The following is a 25977-nucleotide window of genomic DNA, read 5'->3' on the forward strand; positions in this document are numbered from 1 at the left end:
GGGGGGGAGGGGGGAGTGAGGATGCGACTCGGAGAATAGTCACATCCTCGCCAGGAAGTGACTGAGAAACGGTTTCCCCCTTACCCTACCCCCCTCTCCCACATAGAAATACTAAAAAAAATCCTCCAAAACGTACTTTTAAACAAACTAAAAATTAAAAAAAGATAGAAAAACAAACAGACTGTAGGTTGACATCATGCGGCGCCCCTAGTGGATGTGTCAGTATCTAAGATAGGAAAATGTATTCTTGTTACATTGTACAGTCAGTTCTTCTAAGCACATCAACATTTGTAAATTATGGCATTAGGCAATCATTGAGAACCGATGAGCACTTTTAAGTAACATTGTCATGCAATTTTCAACATTTGATATTTTGGATGTTGTTATTCTTTCTAACTTCTAATTTAACTGTACCATATAAATCATGCAATTTTGTTTAATAATTAACAAACCATAGATAGTTTGGAGAAACGTGATGATAAATGAAATGCTCGGATGATTTTCATGTCCAGAGGCTGAATATTGAACTGCAGAATGCTTTGAAAGGTTAAAATAAATCCCAGTAGCATGAAGAGTTACTTGTGGGCTGAGCAGAAGAACCTTGCTAAATGAAAATTGAAATTAAAAACAATTTTCTAAAAAAGCTTCTTGGTTAAGAAAGTGTAAGGGTAAAAATACTCTGATGGGAGTTTTTACAGGCCTCCAAACAATAGCCAGGATGCAGGGTACAAATTACATCAGGAGATATGGTCAGCATTAAGAACAGTAATGTTACAGTGGTCCTGGGGGATTTCAATGTGCAGGTAGACTGGGAGAATCAGGTTGGTACTGGATCCCAAGAGAAGGAATTTTTAGAGTGCCTATGAGATGGCTTCTTAGAGCAGCTTGTGTTTGAGCCCACTAATGAAAAACACAATTCTGGATTTGGTGTGTGTTGAACCGTGTTTGATTAGGGAGCTTAAAGTAAAGGAACACCTTGGGGGTAGTGACCATCATATGATAAATCTCAACCTGTTGTTTGAGAGTTAGAAGGTGAAATCAGATGTGTCGGTATTATTGTTGACTAAAGGGAACTACAGAGGCATGAGTGAGGAGCTGGCTAATGTTGATTGTAAAGGGACTGATGGTGTAGCAGCAAGAACAGGTGTTTCTGGGAGTAATTTGGATGACCATATAACCATAACCATATAACAATTACAGCACGGAAACAGGCCATCTCGGCCCTACTAGTCCGTGCCGAACAACTTTTTTCCCTCAGTGACGCAGGATTTTTTCATCCCAAAGAAGAAGAAAAATTCTAAGGGGAGAATGACGCATCCGTGGCTGACAAGGGAAGTCAAGGATAGCATTATTGCAAAAGAGAAGGCATATAACATTGCAAAGACTAGTGGGAAGCTAGAGGATTGGGAAGCTTTGAATAACCAACAGTATGTAGCTAAAAAAGGCAATAAAGAGAGAAAAGATGAAATAAGCTAGCCAATAATATAAAAGAGGACACCGAAAGTTTCTTCAGATATATAAAGCGTAATGCCCCTGTCCCACTTAGGAAACCTGAACGGAAACCTCTGGAGACTTTGCGCCCCACCCAAGGTTTCCGTGCGGTTCCCGGAGGTTGCAGGTGGTTGCCGGAAGTTGTAGGTAGTGGAAGCAGGTAGGGAGACTGACAAAAACCTCCGGGAACTGCATGGAAACCTTGGGTGGGGCGCAAAGTCTCCAGAGGTTTCCATTCAGGTTTCCTAAGTAGGACAGGGGCATTAATAAGCATCAGTCTTCACAGTGGATGACACGGGCAATATGACCAAAATTCATTCAGAGTCAGGGGCTGGAAGTTATAAGAGTGACTATTCCTAAGGAGAAGGTGTTTGAAAAGCTGGAAGGTCTGGAGGTGGATAAATCACCTGGACCAGATAGACTACACCCAGAGGTTCTGAAAGAGGTAGTGTTCCTGTGTTAGAGATTGTGGGAGCTAATCAGTCAAATAATCTGGAGTTACGAGTGGCCCCAGTGGACTGTAACATTTCAAATGTTCCTCCATAGTTTAAGAAGGGGGCAAGGTAAAAGAGGGGAAACTACATGTTCAAGAAGGAACTGCAGGTGCTGGAAAATCGAAAGTAGACAAAAGTGCTGGAGAAACTCAGCGGGTGAGGCAGCATCTGTACAGCGAAGGAAATAGGCAATGTTTCGGGCTGAAACCCTTCTTCAGACCCAATTCTGTTGTCTGAAGAAGGGTTTCGGCCCAAAACGCTGCCTATTTCCTTCGCTCCATAGATGCAGCCTCACCCGCTGAGTTTCTCCAGCACTTTTGTCCACAGGGGAAACTATATGCTAGTTAGCCTGACTTCAGCGGATGGTAAGATGTTAGAGTCCATTATTAAGGATGAGGTTCCTGAGTACATAGAAGCACATGACAAAATAGGCCAAAGTAAGCATAATTATGTGAAGGGGTGATCTTGCCTGTTAAATCTGTTGGGATTCTTTGAGGACGAAAATAGCAGGATAGACAAAGGAGAGTCTGTGCATGTTCTTTATTTGAATTTTCAGAAGACATTTGATAAGGTGTTGCATGTGCCATCAATGAGAATACTTTACAGCATGGGCGGAAATCCCAGCGGGGGGGGGGGGGGGCATTTCCCCCTCATGTTTTGAGAGGTGGGGGACAATCCCCCTGTATTTTGTAATCCGGATTTTGGAATTTGGTGAAAAAAAAATCTATTCAAAATCTCCGCTTTCCGCGAGACAGTGGGGGTGGGACTGATAATTGAGGGCACCGATTGGACGAGAGAAACGTCGGTCAGCAGGCAGTGGGGGGGGGGGGGCGGGACATTATGATTCAGGCCGATGATTGGAGGAGGGAGTTGTCGGTCAGAGGCGGAAGCATGGGGGTGGGACTGAGGATAGAGCGCGGTGATTGGAGGAGGGAGACGTCCTGGTGGAGCAAAGATCATAGAGCAGAGCTTGAATCGGCCCGTTCGCGGGGCCTTTCATCGCCCAGTGTGGCCCCGGGATCTTCCATCGCCCCGCGGGCAAATTGCTGCGTCGAGACGATTGAGGCTCCCGATGTTGAAGCCTCCGCCGGGCGATGGACGATCCCGCAGCCGGTTTTAAGCCGCGCCGGGTGATGAAAGGCCCTGCGAAGGGGCCGATTGAAGTCCCACGTTTCAGGGCAGACGAAGCTGCTGTTGCTGGAGTTTGGAGTCAGTCACCAACCAGGTCAGCTCCCGATATTATTGTCCACAGGGCCCACGGCCGAAGTCTTGCATGTGTGTGTGTGTGTGTGTGTGTGAGCGGCCAACAAGAAATTGTGTCCCCCCCCCTCATGTTTTGATAGCGATTTCCACCCCCTGCTTTACAGTACCTGGTGATATATGAATTTTGTTTCCAATCATGGAAATTAAAATCATATTCCACTCTGTGCTGCAGCATCCAAGGTGCAATCTTCTAATCTTCACATTCTGTAAGCAATGCAAATTGAGAAACTACTTCTGATATTGTTCCAAGAATTCCTGGCGATCTGTAAACAATTTGGGTCCATCTGGGTTTGCTTTATTCTGCAAAAGCTATTGTGGAATTAGTACTGTACGCCTTTAATTACCCTGCACCATAATGTGGTGTTTTACAAATATCCTTCATGATGCTATACAGAATTAATTGTCAGATGTCAATATCGCTGTCACCACCTCCAGCTGCCAATAAAGTTATTTAATAGTAAGTACCAATTTCTTAGATTTACATTAATTTTAGCAGAACTGCCAGTTGGCCCACAATACAGTTGTGTATTTTATGAATTCATGAGCTCAGAATAATCAATAAAAATACAAATAATTCTTAGCTAAAATCCAGCAAAACATTGCCCGCTGATTTAGTGTATATGGTCCCATTAATTAATGTGAGAAAGGGAAGAGGTTCATTTAGACAAAATTATAGGTTTGCATTCTGACCATGCACAAAAAATTGGAGGTTCATAGCTCCACAGAAATTGGATGCCAAGCTTCCGTTAAATAAATGTAATGGGCAGAGGGAATCCCATTAAACCTGGTGTAGGAGAGAACTGCGGATGATGGTTTAAATCAAAAGTAGACACAGATGCTGGAGTAACTCAGCGGGTCAGAGAGCACCTCTGAAGAGAAGGAATGGGCGACATTTCGGGTCCAGTCCCTTCTTCAGACTGATGTCAGGGGAGAGGGCGGGGCAGAGATAGATTGTAGTCGGAGACAGTAGGACTAGAGGGAGAACTGGGAAGGGGAGGGGTTGGAGTGAGAGGGAAAGCAAAGGCTACTTGAAGTTACAGAAGTCAATGTTCATACCGCTGGGGTGTAAACTACCCAAGCAAAATATGAGGTGCTGTTCCTCCAATTTGCGCTGGGCCTCACTCTGGCAATGGAGGAGGCCCAGGACAGAAAGGTTAGTGTGGGAATGGGAGGGTGAGTTGAAGTGCTGAGCCACGGGGAGATGAGGTAGGTTAATGCGGACTTGCGGAGGTGTTCAGCGAAATGATCGCTGAGCCTGCGTCGACATCTGGAACAGCGGATACAGTAGATAAGGTTGGAGGAGGTGCAAGTGAACCTCTGCCTCACCTGGAAATACTGTTTGGGTCCTTGGATGGAGTCGAGGGGGGAGGTAAAGGGACAGTTGTTGCATTTCCTGTGGTTGCAGGGGAAAGTACCTGGGGAGGGGGTGGTCTGGATGGCATGGGACAAGTTGACCAGGCGGTTTTGGAGGGAACGGTCTCTACGGAAAGCAGAAAGGGGTGGACATGGGAAGATGTGGCCTGTAGTGTGATCCCGTTGGAGGTGGCAAAAATGTTGGAGGATTATATGCTGTATGCAACGGCTGATGGGGTGGAAGGTGAGGACAAGTGGAACTCTGTCCTTGTTATGAGTGGGGGGAGGGGAAGTAAGAACAGAGCTGCAGGATATCGAGGAGACCCTTGTGAGAGTCTCATCTGTAATGGAAGAGGGGAACCCCCGTTTCCAAAAGAATGATAACATCTCCGATGCCCTAGTATAGTACACTTCATCCTGGGTGCCGAAGCGGCGTAGACGGAGGAATTGGGAGTAGTGGATACAGTCTTTACAGGAAGCAGGATGGGAAGAAGTGTTGTCAAGATAGCTTTGGGAGTCAGGAGATTTGTAGTGGATGTCGGTCAATAGTCTGTTTCCTGTGATGGAGACGGTGAGATCTAGAAACGGTAGGGAGATAGTCCAAGTGAATTTGAGTGCAGGATGGAAATTAGTGGTGAAATCGATGAAGTCCCAGAGCAAGTTGGAGGAACAGCACCTCATATTTTGTGCGGGTCATTTACAACCCAGCGGTATGAACATTGACTTCTCTAACTTCAGATAGCCCTTGCTTTCTCTCTCCGTCCCCTCCCCCTTTCCAGTTCTCCCACTAGTCTAGTCACTACATTCGATCTTTGTCCCACCCCCTCCCCGACATCAGTCTGAAGAAGGGTCTCGACCTGAAACATCACCCATTCCTTCTCTCCAGAGATGCTGCCTGACCTGCTGAGTTACTCCAGCATTTTATGTTTAACAATTTACCTAATGCTTGCTTGATTGAATGTTGGAACCAAGTATTCATATGAAGCATAAGCGAGTTGTCCATGTCAAGGATGTTGGCAGCAAAATGGTGTAGCTACCTTCACAGTCACATTGTGTCTGGCTGTAACACACAATGCAGAGTCATCAGTTCTCCATGAGAGTTCTTGTGTGTTTTAAGATTCACATCTATTGAAATAGATTATTATTCAACCATTTGTATTTTTAAAACTAATCAACCAATAAGTGTATATTTATTGGTAAATTAAGTAAATGGTATCTAAAAATTAATACTATCCACATTACCTTGTATTCTCTGCTTGTCCTTGTCTCTCTATTAAAATTAATAGATGCAGTATCTTAAGATATATTTGACAGGAAAATACAATTAACTGGTTAATAATTTTGAGGAGAAAACAATTTACAATGAGTAAGATAACTAATCATTTTTAATTATCAGTTTCACGAGGATGGAATATAATGTTCTCCCAACCTGAACTATTTTCCATTCTTTCCAGCAAATATTTCCAAAGTGGTTACGTAGCTGGTGTTGGGTGTGAGTGGAGCTATCACTTTAGTTTTAATCTGGCGGTTCTGTAGTTGGTGGTTACCTGTGAGAAAGTTGCCTAGTTAACATGTTTCCCCAAAGAGAAGCATTGTGGCTTCATTCCACAAGGGAGACATGACCTTCTCTGTGTCGACTAGAAGGTGGTAAATTGGAATCTTTGTTCAAGACTCAATGGCAAATTAGACAACAAATCCACAAGGCCACTTCTGTGTGAAAGAAAGCAATTTACTGAGGAAAAAAGGAGAACAATTGTGCAAAGTATTGTGAGCGGAACTCTATAGAATGTGTGTATGTAAGAATCAAATATTAGAAAATATTTTTGAACTGTTACAGCTATGGAGAGAACAAAAATAGTAAGATTAAACAAGTTTACCAGTTTATTACCATCTTTATTTTATGAGGAGTTACGATGAGCGATTACGTGAAGAAACTCGCCAGTCCGCATGCGCGTCAATCTTCAAAGCAGCGGTGTGAAATCACAGATAACAGTAACTGAAGTAACATAGTAAGATTATAAACCAGACATACCAGATAACCTTTATGATATGAGGACCTGGAGCGGTGGGCACGTAATCGCTCATCGTAACTCCTCATAAAATAAAGATCAAACTTCAAACTGGTAAGTTCTCGTTTAATCTTACTATTTTACCTCGGAGTCACGTGAGTGATTCCGTGAAGATTTCAAAGCTGTGATTTCATGCCGTAGATACGAATCCAGGCGTCTCACACTGCATCAGTTGACTCAGGATGAGTGAATAATGAGCAATGCATTGAAACATGGTACAGATGAACATGTTGATGCTTTAATTCACAAAAGAAAGAAACACAATAGCGACCCCTCTCACCCAGGGGGAAGCTATGAAACAGAACTTAAAATGGAATGGGCGAATACCCCGGTTCGATAAGCGGTTTGTTATAAAACCTCTGAAAAGTCAGTTAATTTGACCATCCTGCGGCCGCGAGGATATGGTCTAGAGGGACGTCCATTGCCCTCGCTGCTGACGTTGATGCCGCCCAGGATGGAGTGAAATTTAAAATTGTCAGTATTTACTCCTGCACAAACCAGCACTTGTTTCGGCCATCTTGAAATGGTCTGAACCGACACTTTCATATGCGGCTTTTTGTGGATAATAAATAATGCTACTTCCGAACCTCTGAGGCTCTTGGTGACCTTGATATAATATTGCAAGTGCGACACTACACACAGTCGTAAATCCGCGGGATATGCTGAAAACACAATCTTGAATCCTGACACTCCTGGTCTGCTCTGTTTAATTAAATCATGGATGAAAAACATAATGTCATTCCCAGATGATACCATCCTGTCCAGTCGCAGCTTCTGGAAAGTCTAGACCCGTTGCGCTGAAACCAGCGCCATGAGCATGACCACCTTAAGGGTAATTTTGACCAAAGACAGGGATGTGGCTGGATCCCACTGTCAAAGCAGCATGAGTACCACGCTCACATCCCAGATTTCAGAGTATCTGGGCCTGGGGGGATTGGAATTAAAAATACCCTTCATAAACCGGGATATTAACGGATGAGATCCCACAGAATGTTGTTCTGCCCCCAGCCCTAAGTATGATGACAGGGCACTCCCAGCACTATTGATGGCACTATAGCTCCATCCTTCATCAAGATACAGCGTAGACAGAAACTCTAGCACATCTGAGATGCATGATGTGTGGTATGTAATGTTCCCCCGTAAACAGAACACCTCCCATTTCCTGACATGAGAGATGTACTGCTTTTTTGGTACTATCCCTCCAGGCCGCTGTGATCACATCCACGGTACAATCGGATAGTCCAAGACCCAGGTATGGCCTCCTCAGAATCTGCAAATTAACAGATTAATACGGTCATATAACGAGTGTTGATCCCCAGTCACAGGGTGCACCAATAGGTCACTACGTTTCGGGACCGCCATAAGAGGCTGTGTTATTATCTCTGAAATGAGAGGGAACCTGGTTGGCCAGTCGGGTACCACCAAAACTCCTGAGGTGGAGTTCTGCTTGATCTTGAGCAAGCACCGACTGATGAGGCAGAATGGGGAAATGCATATAAAAACACTCCGCCCCAATGTAGCGAGAACACATCTACCGTTACTGCCCCTGGGTCTGGTTCCCATGAAACATACTTTGGTAACTGGTGGTTGAGTCTGGATGCAAACAAATCGATATCTGGCATCCCATACCGAACAACAATATCATTACATACATCATGATTCAACATCCATTCTGTGTTGTCATTGAATTTGCGTGACCTGGTGTCTGCCACTATGTTGAATCTACCTGGCAAGTAGACAGCTGAAACCCAAATGTTTCTTGTAATGCACCAGTGCCAAATAAGGTCAGCCAATCACAAGATTCCGACTTGATTCCACCCATGTGATTGACATATGCCACTGCAGTGGTGTTGTCAATCTGAAGCTGAACATGTAAGTGAGGCTTAGTAGTACAATAAGCCTTAAACCCATAAAATGCTCCAAATAACTCTAAATAATTAATCCCATGTGACTGAAGAATAAATGCCTCATGCATATTCCATCTGCCTCCACAGCTGGAAATGGTATCAGTAGCCCCCCAACCTAGGGCACTAACATCAGTCTGTAAAACAACTGAAGGTTCCTCATCCAGGATTTTGCTGGAGCAACTTGAGATGTTCCTTATCCACCACTGCGCTTCAGCTGGTAATTGCATGGGACTGTCAAAATGACCTGCATGTATCCTGAGTGCCTGTACCTTTGCACGCTGTACATTTTGGGAATGCAAAGGTCCATACTGTGCAGCTGGAAAGGCAGCCACTAATTTGCCAATTAATCTGGCCACATGTCTAATTGAAGGTGGTTGCTCCCCCATGAGCTTGTTACAACCTTCAATTAAATCTAACCTCTTGCCCTTGGACAGAGTCACTGACATGTGAGTTGAATTAATAGTGAATCCCAAATAATCAATAAGTCTAACTGGTATCAATTTGGATTTAACTGGATGAATGAGAACCCCCAATCTCTCAACCATGAGTTTAACAACTGAAACAGATAATTCAGCTGCTTGCCAAGTCTTGCCTATAATTAAGATATCATCCAAATAAGCCATTACAATATGACCCTGAACCCGGAGTAGCCCCAGTACTGGTTTTAGGTTTTGTAAATAATCTAGGGGCTGAGGTTAATTTATTAGGCAGTGCTTTAAATTGCCATTATTGCCTCATCCAGCTAAATTTCAAATATCTTCGATGATCCTTATGAACAGGCACTGATAATATGCATCCTTTAGATCTATACATGCCATGTAACATCCTCTGGAAACCAATTGCTTGGCAGTAACAAATGTTTCCATTTTGAAATGTTTATACTGCACAAAGGGATTAAGGCTTGTCAGGTCCAGGATGATTCGACTCCCACCATCCTTCTTTGAACTAGGAAACATATTTGACACGAATTGGTGAGGTTGATAAACTGCCTTCTCAATTACCCCTTTTTTATATAACTTTTCAATTTCAGCTTGAACCTCCAAATTCTCTTTTTGTGAGAAAGTGAGTGCCCGACTTGGTGTATGCTGTGTGGGTGGACACAAATTGGGAAGGAACTCAATTCGAAACCCTTGTATACTGTGCAGTATAAACAAATCTGATGTTATCCCATACCATTCTTTCAGAAACCAGTGTAATCTCCCCCCAAGTAGTAAGTGATTCTCACTTAATATGTTTCGACAAGAACCAGACCCACCTACCTCCATGGTTACCGGTGGCATTTTCTGTCCCCTGGTTCTGGTGTGAAAAGGCATGTTTGCCCGTGCTCCTGCTGGAGTGCGCCAGCTGCGCACATTGAATGGCCGGCTTGTACTTTGACCGGACCCGGTTTCCGCAAACCGCTTGTAGGGGTACTGCCTCCGAAGAGTTCTGCTGGTCATTGGTGCCTTAATGAGCCCGAGCGTTCTTGCCTCGTCGTCCAGCTCCTTCACCCTTTTTGCGAGGTCTTCACAAAACAGCAGATTCGGAGGCTGGATATTGCTGGGCTTACACGGAGCGGCGAACCTCAGGTTGATGGTAGGGCGGATGGCGCTCTTTCTCAGGCAGTTTATCTCGAAGTGCGCATTGCACATGAGAGCCAGGGCATCCTGCTGTACATCAGACAGGTGCCCACCATCCACCGACCTGGCGAACGACATAATGCCCGAAGTGAGCAGCTTCAGCATCCTCTGCAGCATCATTTCCTGTGCCCTGATGCCTACGCCCATATGACCCCAGATGGTGTGGTTCACTGCCGGCACTTTAAGCAGGATACAATTAGCCAGGGTGTCGTACTTTTTGGCCGTTTCATCCATGGTCAGCTCTTGAAGCTGGTGTGAGGCCAAGTAATTAATACTTGCAGCCAACTCTTCACCCAGCGGTTCTCCTGCGTCTGTTGGGATGGCAAATCTTGCTGCCAGGAATGGCACCTCTGACTCGTGCCCTTCGTCCCTTGGGATAGCCTCCACTGCTAAACCCACAGACTCAACGTCAGAATCATACTGACCCGTTATGCTCTCCTCCTCCAAGAGGAAGACATTAAGCAGCCCTGTAGCAGGTGCTGCTGACGTGGGCTCTCGAAGAGGCTGGCGCTGACACAACTCCTCCTGCTGGAGTGTATCTTGGTGGAGCATCCTCTCCATTAGGAGCTCCATCATGGATAACCGCCCAAACACGTTATCCATTCCCGGAGGGGAACCTTCCCGGCCCGACTCGTCCGAGTCTACCGGCCGTGCAGACTTTCTAGTGGCTTTGCGCCCCAAAGGTACAGCCACGGTGCTCTCAGACACCAAGCCTGTAGTCGCTGGTTGTACCGCTAGCGACTCGATAGGTGAACTAGGCGGCCGCCAGCTACCCGCACTCCCGCGGTCTTCTTTAGCTACTTTTGCATCGGCTCGCCTTGCTCTTAACGCTTTCTCCATACTTGGATTTGCCTCCTGAAACAAGAATTATCAAGCGCAGAAAACGACCTCCGACTAAGTTTCACACTTACCTGAGGCTTTTTAAAACTTACCGCTGGAAGAGCGATGCACCTCCCAGCCGGTCGCTGCGCCATGCGTCAGACGTAATGATGTGCATGCAGACTGGCGGGGTTCTTCACGGAATCACTCACGTGACTCCGAAGTAAAATTAAATAGGGGTTGTGTATTGTCTGAAAGAATGCTAGACAAAAAAACACAAGACGCAGAGAATGATCAACACCACACTAGTTACAAGAGAATCACATAATATTTTGTGTCATCAGAGATAACCAGAGACATTTAAAATAATTGAAAAACAAAAAGACTGCCGGTGCTGTAATTATGCATTAAAAATAGTGCTGGAAATGCTCTGCATATCAGGTGGCATCTGTGGAGAACAAAACAGGCCTAAAGTTTCTGTTTGTGACTTCATCAGATCTATATGTAATTGGGCAGTGTGTGGCTCTACCCAATTTGTATTGTGAACCAGTGTGTGTGTCTACCCAATTTGTGTTTGCTGAAACAACACATGGAAATATTTTTGAATTATTCTCTGTATGATGCAACTCCGGTTCTGCAGTCTTTTGAACTAGTTTGAAACATCACAGTAAAACTAGAAACTGCCCAACCTGCACACATCCCCACTGGGAATTATTCTTTTTCTGAAAGTTTCAAACAACTGCATTAATTTGCAGGGCTTCACAGAGATATTAAACATCAAGCTGTGTGTTCCTGGGCTGAGGACATTAAAAGATTTGTTTATCTTTTAAATTTATTTTAATTTACCAACACAACTAGAAATAGATATTTTATTAAAAGGCGAATTACAATTTTAAATAGGCAGTTCAACATTTATTAATTAACACGGCGATTAAAATTGCATATTTCTTTAAATATTATGAATATATTTTAAGCTCTTTATATCAAGTCTACCAAGCCACCACTTCTGAAGACAAGAAGATTTTTTTGACTACAATTTATCCAGAGACAACATTGTTTCTTGTGCCTGTGGTAAATTATCTCAGACTTTACCCAGATGTGTTCCATGAAATTAGAATGAAAGGAAGGAAAGTGGTCTCAATTGAATTGATTAACAGATGGGGGTTAATGTTATGTGGGTTTGATTGATTTAAATTTCAGCAACTTCTAAATAGGAAGCAATCTCCTGAAATTCAATTCTGTGAAAATACCCATTTTAATGTTTTGGGACCAAGACAGATTTAAATTTAGTTTTTCTTGCATGCAGTTGCTTATTTTAGTGAACAGTATTGATTAGGAAAAAAGCATGTTGATTCTTGTTACTTAGGAAGTGAACAGAAAGGAGTCTGAAGAAGGGTTTCGGCCCGAAACGTTGCCTATTTCCTTCGCTCCATAGATGCTGCTGCACCCGCTGAGTTTCTCCAGCATTTTTATGTACCTTCGATTTTCCAGCATCTGCAGTTCCTTCTTAAACAGAAAGGAGACTGTATTTGACATGAAGGAGATGAATTTTAAAAAAAGTATATTTCTCCTGCCTAAAGTTGGTTTGAGCATTACTGCTGGTTAAACCTTAACCATTGAAGTGAGTAGGAAAGGGCCAGTCAGTCCCACTTGGCTGTCATTTGCGCGCCATTTACGTGCCTGGTAGCGTATGGGTAGCATGTGGGTAGCGCGGGACGTGCGCATGGAATGGCGTGGAGCAGTGTGGAGTTGCACGCGGTATCGCGCAGCGCTCCAGGATTTCATTCTGGACGAAATCCTCACACGCCACCAGCCTGTCGAGTAAATGACGGCCAAGTGGGACACCCAGGCAGCATCTCTGGATAGAAGGAATGGGTGACGTTTCGGGTCACGGCGCATTCTTCAGACAGAAGGATCTAGTCCCAAAACATCACCCATTCCTTCTCTCCAGAGATGCTGCCTATCCCGCTGAGACTCTAGCATTTTGTGTCTACTATTGGAGTGACACAGGTTATTCACTATACTTTAGAATTACTGGTTTGGAGAGAGAATGCTTCTCTCACTTACCTATCACTGATTCCTACTGAAATGAATCTATACTGCAATCAGATCAAATTAAAAGGATACACACAAAACTACAGATGCTGGAATTGTGAGCAAAAGAGACAAAGTGTTGGAGGAGGTCAGCAAATCAGTGGAGGGAATAGACAGGTAACTTTGTGTTGGACCTCTTTTTCCAGACTGATTAAAGAGAAAACGATATAAATATTTAAGAAATATCCATTGGCATCTTCTGAAATAATTCCAGTTGGAAATGATTTGAAATTAGTTTAGCTACAATGATCCACTTTGCCTACCAATTCCTGGGACATTCAACGATGGTTAAGTCTCACAAGATGAACATAAACAGGAATATTATTGATTGCACCTGAATTTACCTATCGGTAGACAATTTGTATTGTTCTCACACTTGGAAAATAAATCCAACTGAGAAGATGATGAGTTTAGGATTTCCCTCAGCACAGAAATCTTGGAATGAAAATGCTTGGTGTTGAAGGAGAGCTTAGCATAGTAAGCACACTGAAGAGCACAACAATAGAGGTCTGGAATTTGACTGTACTTAATTATGTTGAACAGTGGATCTCAATCAAATGTCCAGGGAAAACCTGCTGGCAAATAGTATCAGTTATATCTGGAATGGGAAAGTACACTTGAGACTTGTGGTGCTGGCTCGAAGGGCCAAATGGCCTGCTCCTGCACTTATTGTTTATTGACTTTCAACAGGTGGTTGTGTGAGATTGGGTGAACAACCATGATTGACCGGTTTACTGAGTTAGGTGTTTCATGTTCAGTCCCAATGAATATACAGCGCATTCAGAAAGTATTCAGGCTCCTTCACTTTTTCCACATTTCGTTACGTTACAGCATAATTCTAAAATTGATTTAATTCATTTTTTTAATCATCAATCTACACTCAATACCTCATAATAAAAAAAGCTAATACAGGTGTTTAGAAATGTTTGCAAAGTAATTAAAACATTTCTTGACTTCTTGACATTTCTTGACATGACTTCAGAATTAAGGAACAGAAGTTTAGGGGTAACATGAGGGGGAACATCTTTACTCAGAGAGTGGTAGCTGTGTGGAATGAGCTTCCAGTGGAAGTGGTGGAGGCAGGTTCGATTTTATCATTTAAAAATAAATTGGATAGGTTTATGGATGGGAAAGGAATGGAGGGTTATGGTCTGAGTGCAGGTAGATGGGACTAGGGGAAAATAAGTGTTCGGCACGGACTTGTAGGGCCGAGATGGCCTGTTTCCATGCTGTAATTATTATATGGTTATAAAAAGAACTAACTGAAATATCACATTTACATAAGTATTCAGACCTTTTACTCAGTACTTTGTTGAGGCACCTTTGGCAGCGATTACAGCCTCAAGTATGACACTACAAGCTTGTCAAACCTGTATTTGGGTAATTTCTCCCATTCTTCTCTGCAGATCCTCTCAAGCTCTGTCAGTTTGGATGAGGAGCATCGATGCACAACTATTTTGAAGTCCCTCCAGAGATGTTCGATCAGGTTAATGTCCGGGCTCTGGCTGGGCCACTCAAGGACATTCACAGACTTCTCACAAAGCCACTCCTGCGTTGTCTTGGCTGTGTGCTTCGGGTCGTTGTTCTGTTGGATGGTGAACCTCTGCCCCAATCTGAGATCCAGAACGCTCTGGAGCAGGTTTTCATCAACGTTCTCTCTGTACTTTGCTCCATTCATCTTTCCCTCGATCCTGACTAGTCTCCCAGCTCCTGCCTCTGAAAAACATCCCCACAGCATGATGGTGCCACCACCATGCTTCACCATAGATATGGTATTGGTCAGGTGATGAGCGGTGCCTGGTTTCCTCCTGACGTGACGCTTGGCATTCCGGCCAAAGAGTTCAATCTTGGTTTCTTCAGACCAGAGAATCTTGTTTCTCATGCCTTTTGCCAAACTCCAAGTGGGCTGTCATGTGCCTTTTACTGAGAAGTGGCTTCCCTCTGGCCACTCTACCATAAAAGCCTGATTGCTAGAGTGCTGCAGATATAGTTGTCCTTCTGGAAGGTTCTCCCATCTTCACAGAGGAACTCTGGAGCCCTGTCAGAGTGACCATCGGGTTCTTGGACAGCTCCCTGACCAAGGCCCTTCTCCCCCGATTGCTCAGTTTGGCCGGGCATCCAGCTCTATGAAGAGTCCTGATGGTTCCAAAGTTCTTCCATTTAAGAATGATGGAGGCCACTGTGCTCTTCGGGATCTGCAATGCTGCAGAAATTGTTTTATACCCTTCCCCAGATCTGTGTCTCGGAGGTCTACGGACAATTCCTTTGTCTTCGTGGCTTGGTTTTTGCTCTGACATGCCCTTTCAACTGTGGGATCTTATATAGACAGGTGTTTGCCTTTCCAAATCATGTACAATCAATTTAATTTACCACTGGTGGACTCCAATCAAGTTGTAGAAACATCTCAAGGATAATCAATGGAAACCGGATGAACCCAAGTTCAATTTTGAGTGTCATAGCAAAGGGTCTGAATACTTATGTAAATGTGATATTTTAGTTGTTTATTTTTAATTACTTTGCAAAAATTTCTAAACACCTGTTTCGCTTCTTCATTCAGGGGAATTGTGTGTAGATTGATGATAAAAACGAGAATGTAATCAATTTTAAAATAAGGCTGTCACGTAACAAAATGTGGCAAAAGTGAAGGGGTCTGAGTATTTTCTAAATGCACTGCATGAGAGAGATCATGAAACAGAAATTAGCACTATCATCTACATATGTAAAAGCACCGGAGAAAAAGACTACAGATAGCCAAACCTTATGTAAAAAAAAAAAAATGCTGGGAGAGGCGCTGAGTCCCTGCATCACTTTGCTTTTACCATGTAAAGGTGCTAAACTCTGCAATTAGCAGTTGCCATGGATACCTCACTACAATAGTCTGATTCAGTGGAACATTTCATAAGTCCTTTAGTTGTGGAAGACTTTCATGAGAAAATGGTGTCTTCCCATGTCTTAGTGCTCCTTCCTGGAGATGTCTCAACCGACTGCGAACCGGGGTCGGGTGGTCAAGGGTGACAATGCTCAAATGGGGCTACATCGAGAGTACAACAACCTGTGATTGTGGCACACTGACCCAGACAATGCAACACCTACTGCAATGCCCATTGCTGGATGATCCATGTGCTACTGCAGACCTTGCACTTAACACTCCAATAACGCAACGATGTATACAGCAGTGGCGAGCCACTGTGTAGCATAAGGACACGAAAGAAGAAGAAGTGCTCCTTCCTATTGGTATTCCCCATTTTTTGCCTGAAAGGAACTCGGGGGGGGGGGGGGGCATTGAAACTCCTTTTACTAACTTATTTATTCATGAATTGCAGTTTGTTTAATAGACAGTGTGCTTATCATTCTCAGGTGCTTAACCACAAAACCAAGTGTCCTTTTATAATGTAGACGTTATCCCATCTAAAGATTAGATGTGCAGGAATGAACAGCAGATGCTGGCTAAAACCGAGGATCGACATAAAAAGCTGGAGTAACTCAGCGGAACCGGCAGCCTCTCTGGAGAGAACGAATGGGTGACGTTTCGGATCAAGACGGTTCTTCAGACTGAAAGTCACGGGAAAGGGAAACACGAGATATAGACAATGATGTAGAGAGATAGAGAACAATGAATGAAAGAAGCGCAAAAAAAGTTATGTTGATAAAGGAAACAGGCCATTGTTAGCTGTCTGTTGGGAGAAAATGAGCAGCAGGTGCTACTTGGGAGGGAATGCAGGGATTACTTGAAGTTAAAGAAATCAATACTGTTCTCATTCTAATCCCAAAATTAGATGTGTTGTGCCATAATGTTTGGGACAAAGACCCATCATTTATTTATTTGCCCCTGTTCCACAATTTGAGATTTGTAATAGAAATAAATCACATGTGGTTAAAGTGCACAATGTGAGATTTTAATAAAGGCCCTTTTTATACATTTTGGTTTCACCATGTAAAAATTACAGCAGTGTTTATACATAGTCCCCCCATTTCAGGGCACCATAATGTTTTAGACACAGCAATGTCATGTAACTGAAAGTAGTCATGTTTAGTATTTTATTGCTTATCCTTTGCACCCGCACCACCGTGTTTCGCAGATGAGGTGGTATGCTTTGGATCTTGTGCAGTTCCTTCTCTCCTCCATACTTGGCTCTTGCCATCACTCTGGTATAAATTAATCTTCGTCTCATCTGTCTGCAAGACAGTTTTCCAGAACTGTGGTTGCTCTTTTAAGTTCTTCTTGGCAAACTGTAACCCGGCCATCCTCGTTTTGCGGCTAACCATTGCATTTTGCAGTGTATCCTCTGTATTTCTGTTCATGAAGTCTTCTGCGGACAGTGGTCATTGATAAATCCACCTGACTCCTGAAGAGTGTTTCTGATCTGTCGGACAGGTGTTTGGGGGATTTTTCTTTATTATAGAGAGAATCCTTCTGTCATCAGATGTGGAGGTCTTCCTTGGCCTGCCAGTCCCTTTGTGATTAGTAAGCTCACCAGTGCTCTCTTTCTTCTTAATGATGTTCCAAACAGTTGATTTTGGTAAGCCTAAGGTTTGGCTGATGTCTCTAACAGTTTTATTCTTGTTTCTCAATCTCATAATGGCTTGTTTGACTTGCATTGGCACAACATTTGTCCTCATATTGATAAACAGCAATAAAAGTTTCCAAAGGTGATGGAAAGACTGGAGGAAAGACTAGGTGCTCTCTTACAGTATACCTGCATTAAGGAGGCAATTAAACACACCTGAGCAATTACAAACACCCGTGAACCCATGTGTCCCAAACATCATGGTGCCCTGAAATGGGGGAACTATGTATAAACACAGCTGTAATTTCTACATGGTGAAACCAAAATGTATAAAAATGGCCTTTAATAAAATCTAATAATGTGCACTTTAACCACATGTGATTTTTAAAAAAAATCATAAATCTCAAATTGTGGAGTACAGAGGCAAATAAATAAATGTCTTTGTTCCAGATATTATGGAGGGCACTGTACTTTCTTAGCATTTTGTGGACTTGGAAATGGTCCTCTGGCCAAGCTTAAAGTTGTAAGCTACAATCAGTTGTGTTGTCCAAAAGGCCTGCTGACTTGACCATTCTGTCCCTCCCTGTGAAACCCTTCATTATTATGTTTAGTACCGAATCATTTGTCTCAGGTACGCATTCATCAACTACAATGAATAAATAAGTAAAGTTAGTGTAACATTTTCTGTAATTCTGCCAGGTTTATCAACAAGTCAATGTACACACCAAGGATTTCTCCCATCTCCTACGGATTCAAATTGTTGGCTGCTAATTTCTCTGGAATCGTGAAGCCTGTGCTGCATATGTTATTTATGAGTATTTATGAGCAACTAATAGATTAAGTCTAGCTTTCTAACCATGTGCAGTGATTATCTTAGTAAAATAGCTAAATGGTAAGTAAATCTATTATTTACAGTCTGAAAGTAATCATTATAGTTATTTATGGTTACTTACTACCCTTGAGAATAGACAGGAAAATGCATTAGGCATCTTCTGTAATCTCCAATGTATTACGCTGTAATTAAGGCATAACTGTTCATCTATCTCTCATGCCATCCTGCACGGGGCTCAAAAATAGCATGGGCTTTGATTAACAGGGGACGGCTCCATGTGGAGATCATATTGGCGTCAGAGCATAATTTTGAATAGTTTGGTGATACTCAAGCAATAATATCCATTTATGATTTTTTTTCCTATTTTATTTTTGCCATTCCATCTCCTCGCTTGCAAATGGATTTCATTTGTGCCTTTTATACAATGTGATCTATCATTTGAATAGAAAATGGAAGACCTAAAGCACTCCATAGATGCTGCCTCACCCGCTGAGTTTCTCCAGCATTTTTGTCTACCTTCTTTAAACTATCACTGGTATGTCTGTTTCAACTTTTGGTCTAGAATTTGCAGTTGGATTGACAATGAAACTGATCATTGTGTGCAGCCCTGCAGATGCAGTCAGTAATACCTGCTCATCCACCACATTTTAATGTAACAGTCTTCACAACTGCAATCATCAAATAATCATTTTCAGGAGATGTTGTTACAACTTCCACTTTCTACACTAGGTTTTTACTCTCAAAACACAAAATGGCAAATTATTTGGTGCATGAATGCACACATTGAAGTAGCATTGTATGGATTAAGACTGGGGCAAGGCCACAGGGGAGTTATGTGCGGATGCATCTTGTGCTTTAGAATCATAAACCTTGTTCCATCTTCATTGTTATCATGCACAAATCATGAGCAGCAAGGTCTACAAGTTAAGCACAAATATTGGTCCATGATTTCCTGCTCTTCCTGCTAGATAGCTTACAACATGTTACTTGCTACCTTTTAACTAATAGCTGTTGTATCGCGTTGCAAACAGCGACAGCTAATCTAGCTGATTAGCACGTTGCACAGAAAGGTTATTTCAGGACGTATGGAATTGAATGCTATCAACACCTTTGGAAACTACAAACTAAACAGTCTAAAGGCACACAAAATTGCTGGGGAAACTCAGCGGGTGCAGCAGCATCTATGGAGCGAAGGAAATAGGCGACGTTTCGGGCCGAAACCCTTCTTCAGACTGATAGGGGGTGGGGAAAGAAAGAAGGACAAAAGGAGGAGGAGGAGGAGCCCGAGGGCGGGCGGATGGGAGGGTGGGGGGAGACAGCTAGAGGGTGAAGGAAGGGGAGGAGACAGCACGGGCTAGCCAAATTGGGAGAATTCAATGTTGATGCCATAGGGACGCAAGGACCCCAGACGGAATATGAGGTGCTGTTCCTCCAATTTCCGCTGTTGCTCACTCTGGCAATGGAGGAGACCCAGGACAGAGAGGTCGGATTGGGAATGGGAGGGGGAGTTGAAGTGCTGAGCCACCGGGAGGTCAGGTAGGTTATTGCGGACTGAGCGGAGGTGTTCGGCGAAACGGTCGCCCAACCTACGCTTGGTCTCACCGATGTAAATCAGCTGACATCTAGAGCAGCGGATGCAGTAGATGAGGTTGGAGGAGATACAGGTGAACCTTTGTCGCACCTGGAACGACTGCTTGGGACCTTGAATGGAGTCGAGGGGGGAGGTGAAGGGACAGGTGTTGCATTTCTTGCGGTTGCAACGGAAAGTGCCCGGGGAGGGGGCGAAGACAGTTTTGTAAGTGATGTAGATGCACTATGAATGAATAATTGATTTGGCCATTATGGAGCAGTAATACATATCACTGGAGATGGAGTCATAGAAATAACTAATCACAGGCCCGTACGAAGCTTTTCAAAAAGGGGGGTGGCATGACAGGATTACAAAAAAATTTATGTGAAATAATGTGCGCGCTGCGCACATCACGAGCGTGAAGTCCCTCGATGCCGGGGTCCAGGGCCAGCTTAAGGGGTTTTAGATGCTCTCTGATACATTCTGAGCCGTATTTTGCAGCATTTTTGCACCAAATTTATGACCAATATTCCAGAAATTAACAGGAATCTGAGGTAACTTTTTCACACAAAGGATGGTGGTTAGAAACATAGAAACATAGAAAGTAGATGCGAGAGTAGACCACCAGGTCCGTCGAGCCCGCACCGCCATTCGCTCATGGCTGAACACTAAACAGACACACTTACCCACAAACAGTAGACACAAGACACAGAACACAAGACACTACCCTCCCCTTTATACCGCTATCACCCCTCTCCACCCCAAGAACCTCGTGATCTCCTGGGGGAGGCAAAAAACCGGATAAAAACCCAGGTCCAATTCGGGAAAAAAATCCGGGAAATTCCTCTCCGACCCCAATCCAGGCGATCGACACTTGTCCAGGAGATCACTCAGGTCTTACTATACTAACCATACCTAGGTCCATATCCCTGCCCTCTCCCCGTAGCCCCTTATCCCCTTGGCAGCTAAAAAACCATCTATTTTAGTCTTAAATATATTTAAAGTTTCTGCTTCCACTGCTCCCTGGGGCAGTGAATTCCATAAATTAACCACCCTCTGGGTGAAGAAGTTCTTCCTCATCTCAGTTTTAAAAGAGCCCCCCCTTATTCTGCAACTATGTCCCCTAGTTCTAGTTTCCCCGATCATTGGGAACATCCTCGGTGCATCCACCCGATCAAGGCCCCTCACGATCTTATATGTTTCAATGAGATCGCCTCTCATTCTTCTAAACTCCAAAGAGTAGAGTTCCAGCCTACTTAACCTTTCCTCATATGTTAATCCCCTCATTGCAGGAATTAATCTTGTAAACCTTCGCTGCACTGCCTCCAGGGCTAGTACATCCTTTCTTAAGTATGGACCCCAGAACTGTACACAGTATTCCAAATGTGGTCTCACTAATACTGTGTACAGCTGCAGCAAGACCTCCGTGTTTTTATACTCAATCCCCCTAGCAATAAAGGCCAAAACTCCATTGGCCTTCCTGATTGCTTGCTGCACCTGCATACTAACTTTTAGTGATTCATGTACTAATACCCCTAGATCCCTTTGCGTTGCATTACAACGCAGCTCCTCCTCATTTAAAAAATAACTTGCCCTATCATTTTTTTTCCCAAAGTGAATGACTTCACATTTATTAGTATTAAATTTCATCTGCCAAGTTGTTGCCCACTCACCTAGCTTATCTATATCCTTTTGCAGACTCTTCCTATCCTCCTCATCCCCTACTTTTCCTCCCATTTTTGTATCGTCCGCAAATTTTGATATATTACACTTGGTTCCCTCCTCCAAATCATTTATATAAATTGTGAACAACTGGGGTCCCAGCACCGACCCTTGCGGAACCCCGCTAGTTACCGGTTGCCATCCCGAGTATGAACCATTTATCCCCACTCTCTGCTTCCTATTTGTTAGCCAATCCTCTACCCATGCTAATATATTACCCCCAATCCCATAATTTTTTATTTTTAGCAATAGTCTCTTATGTGGCACCTTGTCAAAAGCCTTTTGGAAGTCCAAGTATACCACATCCACCGGTTCCCCTTTATCCACCCGGGTTGTTACTTCCTCAAAGAATTCGAGCAGATTCGTTAAACAGGACTTCCCCTTCACAAAACCATGCTGGTTCTGTCCGATGAAGTCATGTTTATCCAAGTGCCCCGTTAGTGTTTCTTTAATAATTGTCTCTAACATTTTACCCACCACCGATGTTAGACTAACCGGTCTATAGTTACCCGCCTTCTGTTTACTTCCTTTTTTAAATATAGGTGTTACATTGGCCATTTTCCAATCCACTGGGACCGTTCCTGCCTCCAGGGAGTTTTGGAAAATTATCACCAATGCATCCACAATCCCCACCGCTATCTCCCTCAAGACCCTTGGATGTAATCCATCAGGCCCAGGGGATTTATCCTCCTTCAGTCTCATTAATTTCCCTAATGCCACCTCCTTGGTGATCTTAATAGTATTTATGGAGGTTGTATGGAACGAGCTGCCAGAGGAGGTAGTTAAGGCTGGGACTATCCTAATGTTTAAGAGTCATTTGGACACGTACATGGATATGACCGGTTTAGATGGATATGGGCCAAACGCGTGTGAGTGAGACTAGTGTAGATGGGACATGTTGGTCGGTGTGGGCAAGTTGGGCTGAAGGGCCTGTTACCACCCTGCATCAATCTATGACTAAAAAGTAAAGAAGAAAAATGCATGTAGATAAGTAGAGCAGGTTTGAAAGAGGAGTGAAATGTAAAGGCAGAGAGAGGTTTATGGGTGGAAAGGAACATAGGAAAGGAGGGGGGAGGGTGGGCTTGAGCAGATGGGTGAAGGAGAAATAGACACAAAGTGCTGGATAACTCAGTGGGTCAGGCAGCATCTGTGGAGAACATGGATAGGTGACGTTTCACAGAGTGCTGGAGTAACTCAGTGGGTCAGGCAGCATCTCTGGAGAAAAGATATAGATAATGGTACCCGGATGTGGCGCTGATGGACGAGAGGCCGAAGCAAAGAAGTCGAAGCCAAAGAACGAAATGGTAATGAGGCCGAAACGCCAATAAACCAAAAGAGTCTGAAGACGAAATGCCTATTAACCGAAAGGATGGGACGCCTAAATGCAAACTAACCAAAATGGGTGGGACGCCTAAACCTAAGGAACCGAAAAGCTGCGTTGCCTAAAAGCAAACTTAGCGAATGGCCGCTCTGTCGAAACGCCACCTACCTGAAAGGCGGAGTCGCCTACAGGCCAAAGGACCGACTGCCGCTCAACAGAAAAGTCCAATAACGGACTTGACATTGCCGGGGGGGGGGGCGGGACTTGTCAGCAATTGGTCCAGACCCCCGTGTCCATCACATCACTGTGAAGGCATGAACATTGTCCCAAACCTCCGCTCCACCCGACCCACAGCCCGCAGAGGGTGGCCGTGGGAGAGTGGGGGCAGTCCCGAGCGATGCACACCTTCGGCCCCTTTCAACTTGGTGCTTGGGTTCAGATTGACCAGTCACCTATGGCTGCTAATAATGTCAGAGGGGGGGCCACAGAAAAATTAAAGAGCCCAAGGGGGCCATGAACTAAAAAAGGTTGAGAACCACTGGGTTAGACAACGCTCTCTCTCTTTTGCTTGTCCTCTGCATTTTTTAAACTCTTACTGCTGCTCTTTCTCCTCTCGGCTAGGTTAGCTAGTGGGAAAAACGTACTGTGACCCCAGCTGTTAAATCTTTTCAAATGCTATCTGATTGTTTCTATTGAGATGGACAGCCAAGGGCAGCGATTCTATTGCTCAGGTCTCCAACACATAGGATGTAAAGAATAACCACTCAGCTGGATATCCATTGGAAAGGATCCAAGAGGATAATCCATTGGATAGGACGCTCTTGAGTATCTAGGAATCAACGTACATCTTCAAGCTCGATGATGCCTCCTTTATTTTATGTAGGAGGAGGTTGCTGCCCTTCAGTGATGGGCAAGGTCTCCTTGTAAGACCTTTAACGCTCGGATGTGAGTATTCGCGGCAGTCATGTTAGTTACATGTTTAGTTCTGTTGAGAGATAAAGCGTAAACATGTTAGTTACATGTTTAGTTCTGTTTAGAGATGCAGAGCAGAAGCAGGCCCTTCGGCCCACCGAGTCCGCGCCGACCAGCAATCCCCGCACATTAATGCTACCCTGCACACACTAGGGACAATTTTACACTTACACTAAGCCAATTAACCTACAGACATGTACGTCTTTGGGTATGGGCAGAAACCAAAGATCTCGGAGAAAACTCCGTACAGACAGCACCCATAGTCGGGATCGAAACTGGGTCTCCGGTGCCGCAGTGCTGTAAGGCAGCAACTCTACCGCTACACCACGGTGCCGTACCTCTCAAGTTTCATACCACTCAAGTCAATTGATGTCAGTCAAAAAACACCTGCAGCTTCCATGCATTTGTACATCGTGGAGGACCGTGATTTAATATCCTGAAACACCCGAAATGTGCTTGGAGTCAGTAATTGCCTTGGCTGATCAGCTTTTAGAATTAAACTCTGGCAATGAAAAATATTGCATTGCACATTAGAACTTATATTCCCTTGAATAATGCATGTAAGAATTTAAAGGCATATTGAATAAAATGTGGTGGTGGTTGAGGCAGATACTATAATGACATTTAAGAGGCCTTTAAATTGGTGCGTGAATATGCAGGACATGTAGGATGTGGATCATGTGTAATCAAAGGAGGTTAGTTTAACTTGGAATCATATTCTGCACAGATATTGTAGGCTGAAGGGCTGTTCTATGTTCTAACATATTTTTAATCTTGAAAATACCATTTTATTAATGTAAGCTGCATTCCCAGAATTATATGATAAAACATCAATGCTGACTAAATATTTGAAATCTCAAAAAAAAATAATTGTTTATGGTATTGTTGTTTTCAGTTTTAATACTCTGTCTGTGAACCAATTAGTAATTCTCAGTGTAATACACTAAAATATTTACAAAGCTGTTCCTGTTTCTCCTGGTTTGCAAAACACAAGAATTCTTCAGTCTGATTAGCTGGCCACCATGCAAAAAGACACAAAAAGCTGGAGCAACTCAGCAGGTCAGGCAGCATCTCTGGAGAGAAGGAATAGGTGATGTTTCGGGATGAGACCGTTCTTCAGACTGACAGTCAGGGAAAAAGGGAAACGAGAGATATAAGCGGTAATATAGAAAGCTTAAGAACAAATGAATGAGAGATATGCAAAAAAGTAACAATAATGATGTAAACAGGCCATTGTTAGCTGTGGGCTGGATGAAGCCTGATGGCTTCATTAATGGTCCATTGGCACATAGAGCACCCATGGATGCAACATCAAATGAAATAAATAATCCAGGTCCCTTTGTGCAAGGCTTTGTTCATGATTGGCAATGAGTGCTGCCTTCCTTAACTTTCCACAGGTTCTGAATATTGGGTTGAGTTCACGTCAAATATTTTCATATATTTATGCAAATATGAGATTAAAAGGCAATTATTCGTCTCTTCTCCAGAATAATATCATGCCCGACTGGAAGTTCACCAAAATCTGACTTTTAAGTAATGTTTACATTATATTGATCTTATTTTGCCCATATGTCTACCTGTTACTTTGTGTCATGATGACTAATCTGTTTATTGATCTGTTTTGATTAGGTGTACGATGGAAAAGACAGTTCTGCTCATCTTATGGGAGCTTTTATTGGCACTGGAATGCAGGCCGTGACTTTAAGCAGTACATCGAATCACTTGTGGCTGGAGTTTAATACAGACTCTGCAGCAACTGATGAAGGTTTTCAACTTGTTTACCATGGTGAGTACAGTTGGAATGTGTCTTCTACCTTGTACCTTGTGGTCATCACTTTCGAAGAGTCCACCAGTGACTATACTGGAAGTTGGACAATTTATACTGGACAATTTTTACATTTATACCAAGCCAATTAACCTACAAACCTGTACGTCTTTGGAAT

General features: G+C 43.5%; 1 protein-coding gene across 1 annotated transcript in view; it reads left to right on the forward strand.

Moving 5' to 3' along the window:
* The window catches only part of csmd3 (CUB and Sushi multiple domains 3), a 751933-nt gene that overhangs the window by 342816 nt on the left and 383140 nt on the right, over window positions 1-25977 (forward strand). The window contains 1 exon segment of the mRNA XM_033020379.1: window positions 25664-25820. Coding sequence (XP_032876270.1) covers window positions 25664-25820 — 157 coding nt within the window.

This window comes from Amblyraja radiata, chromosome 4 (genome assembly GCF_010909765.2).
Source record: "Amblyraja radiata isolate CabotCenter1 chromosome 4, sAmbRad1.1.pri, whole genome shotgun sequence".
NCBI lineage: Eukaryota > Metazoa > Chordata > Chondrichthyes > Rajiformes > Rajidae > Amblyraja > Amblyraja radiata.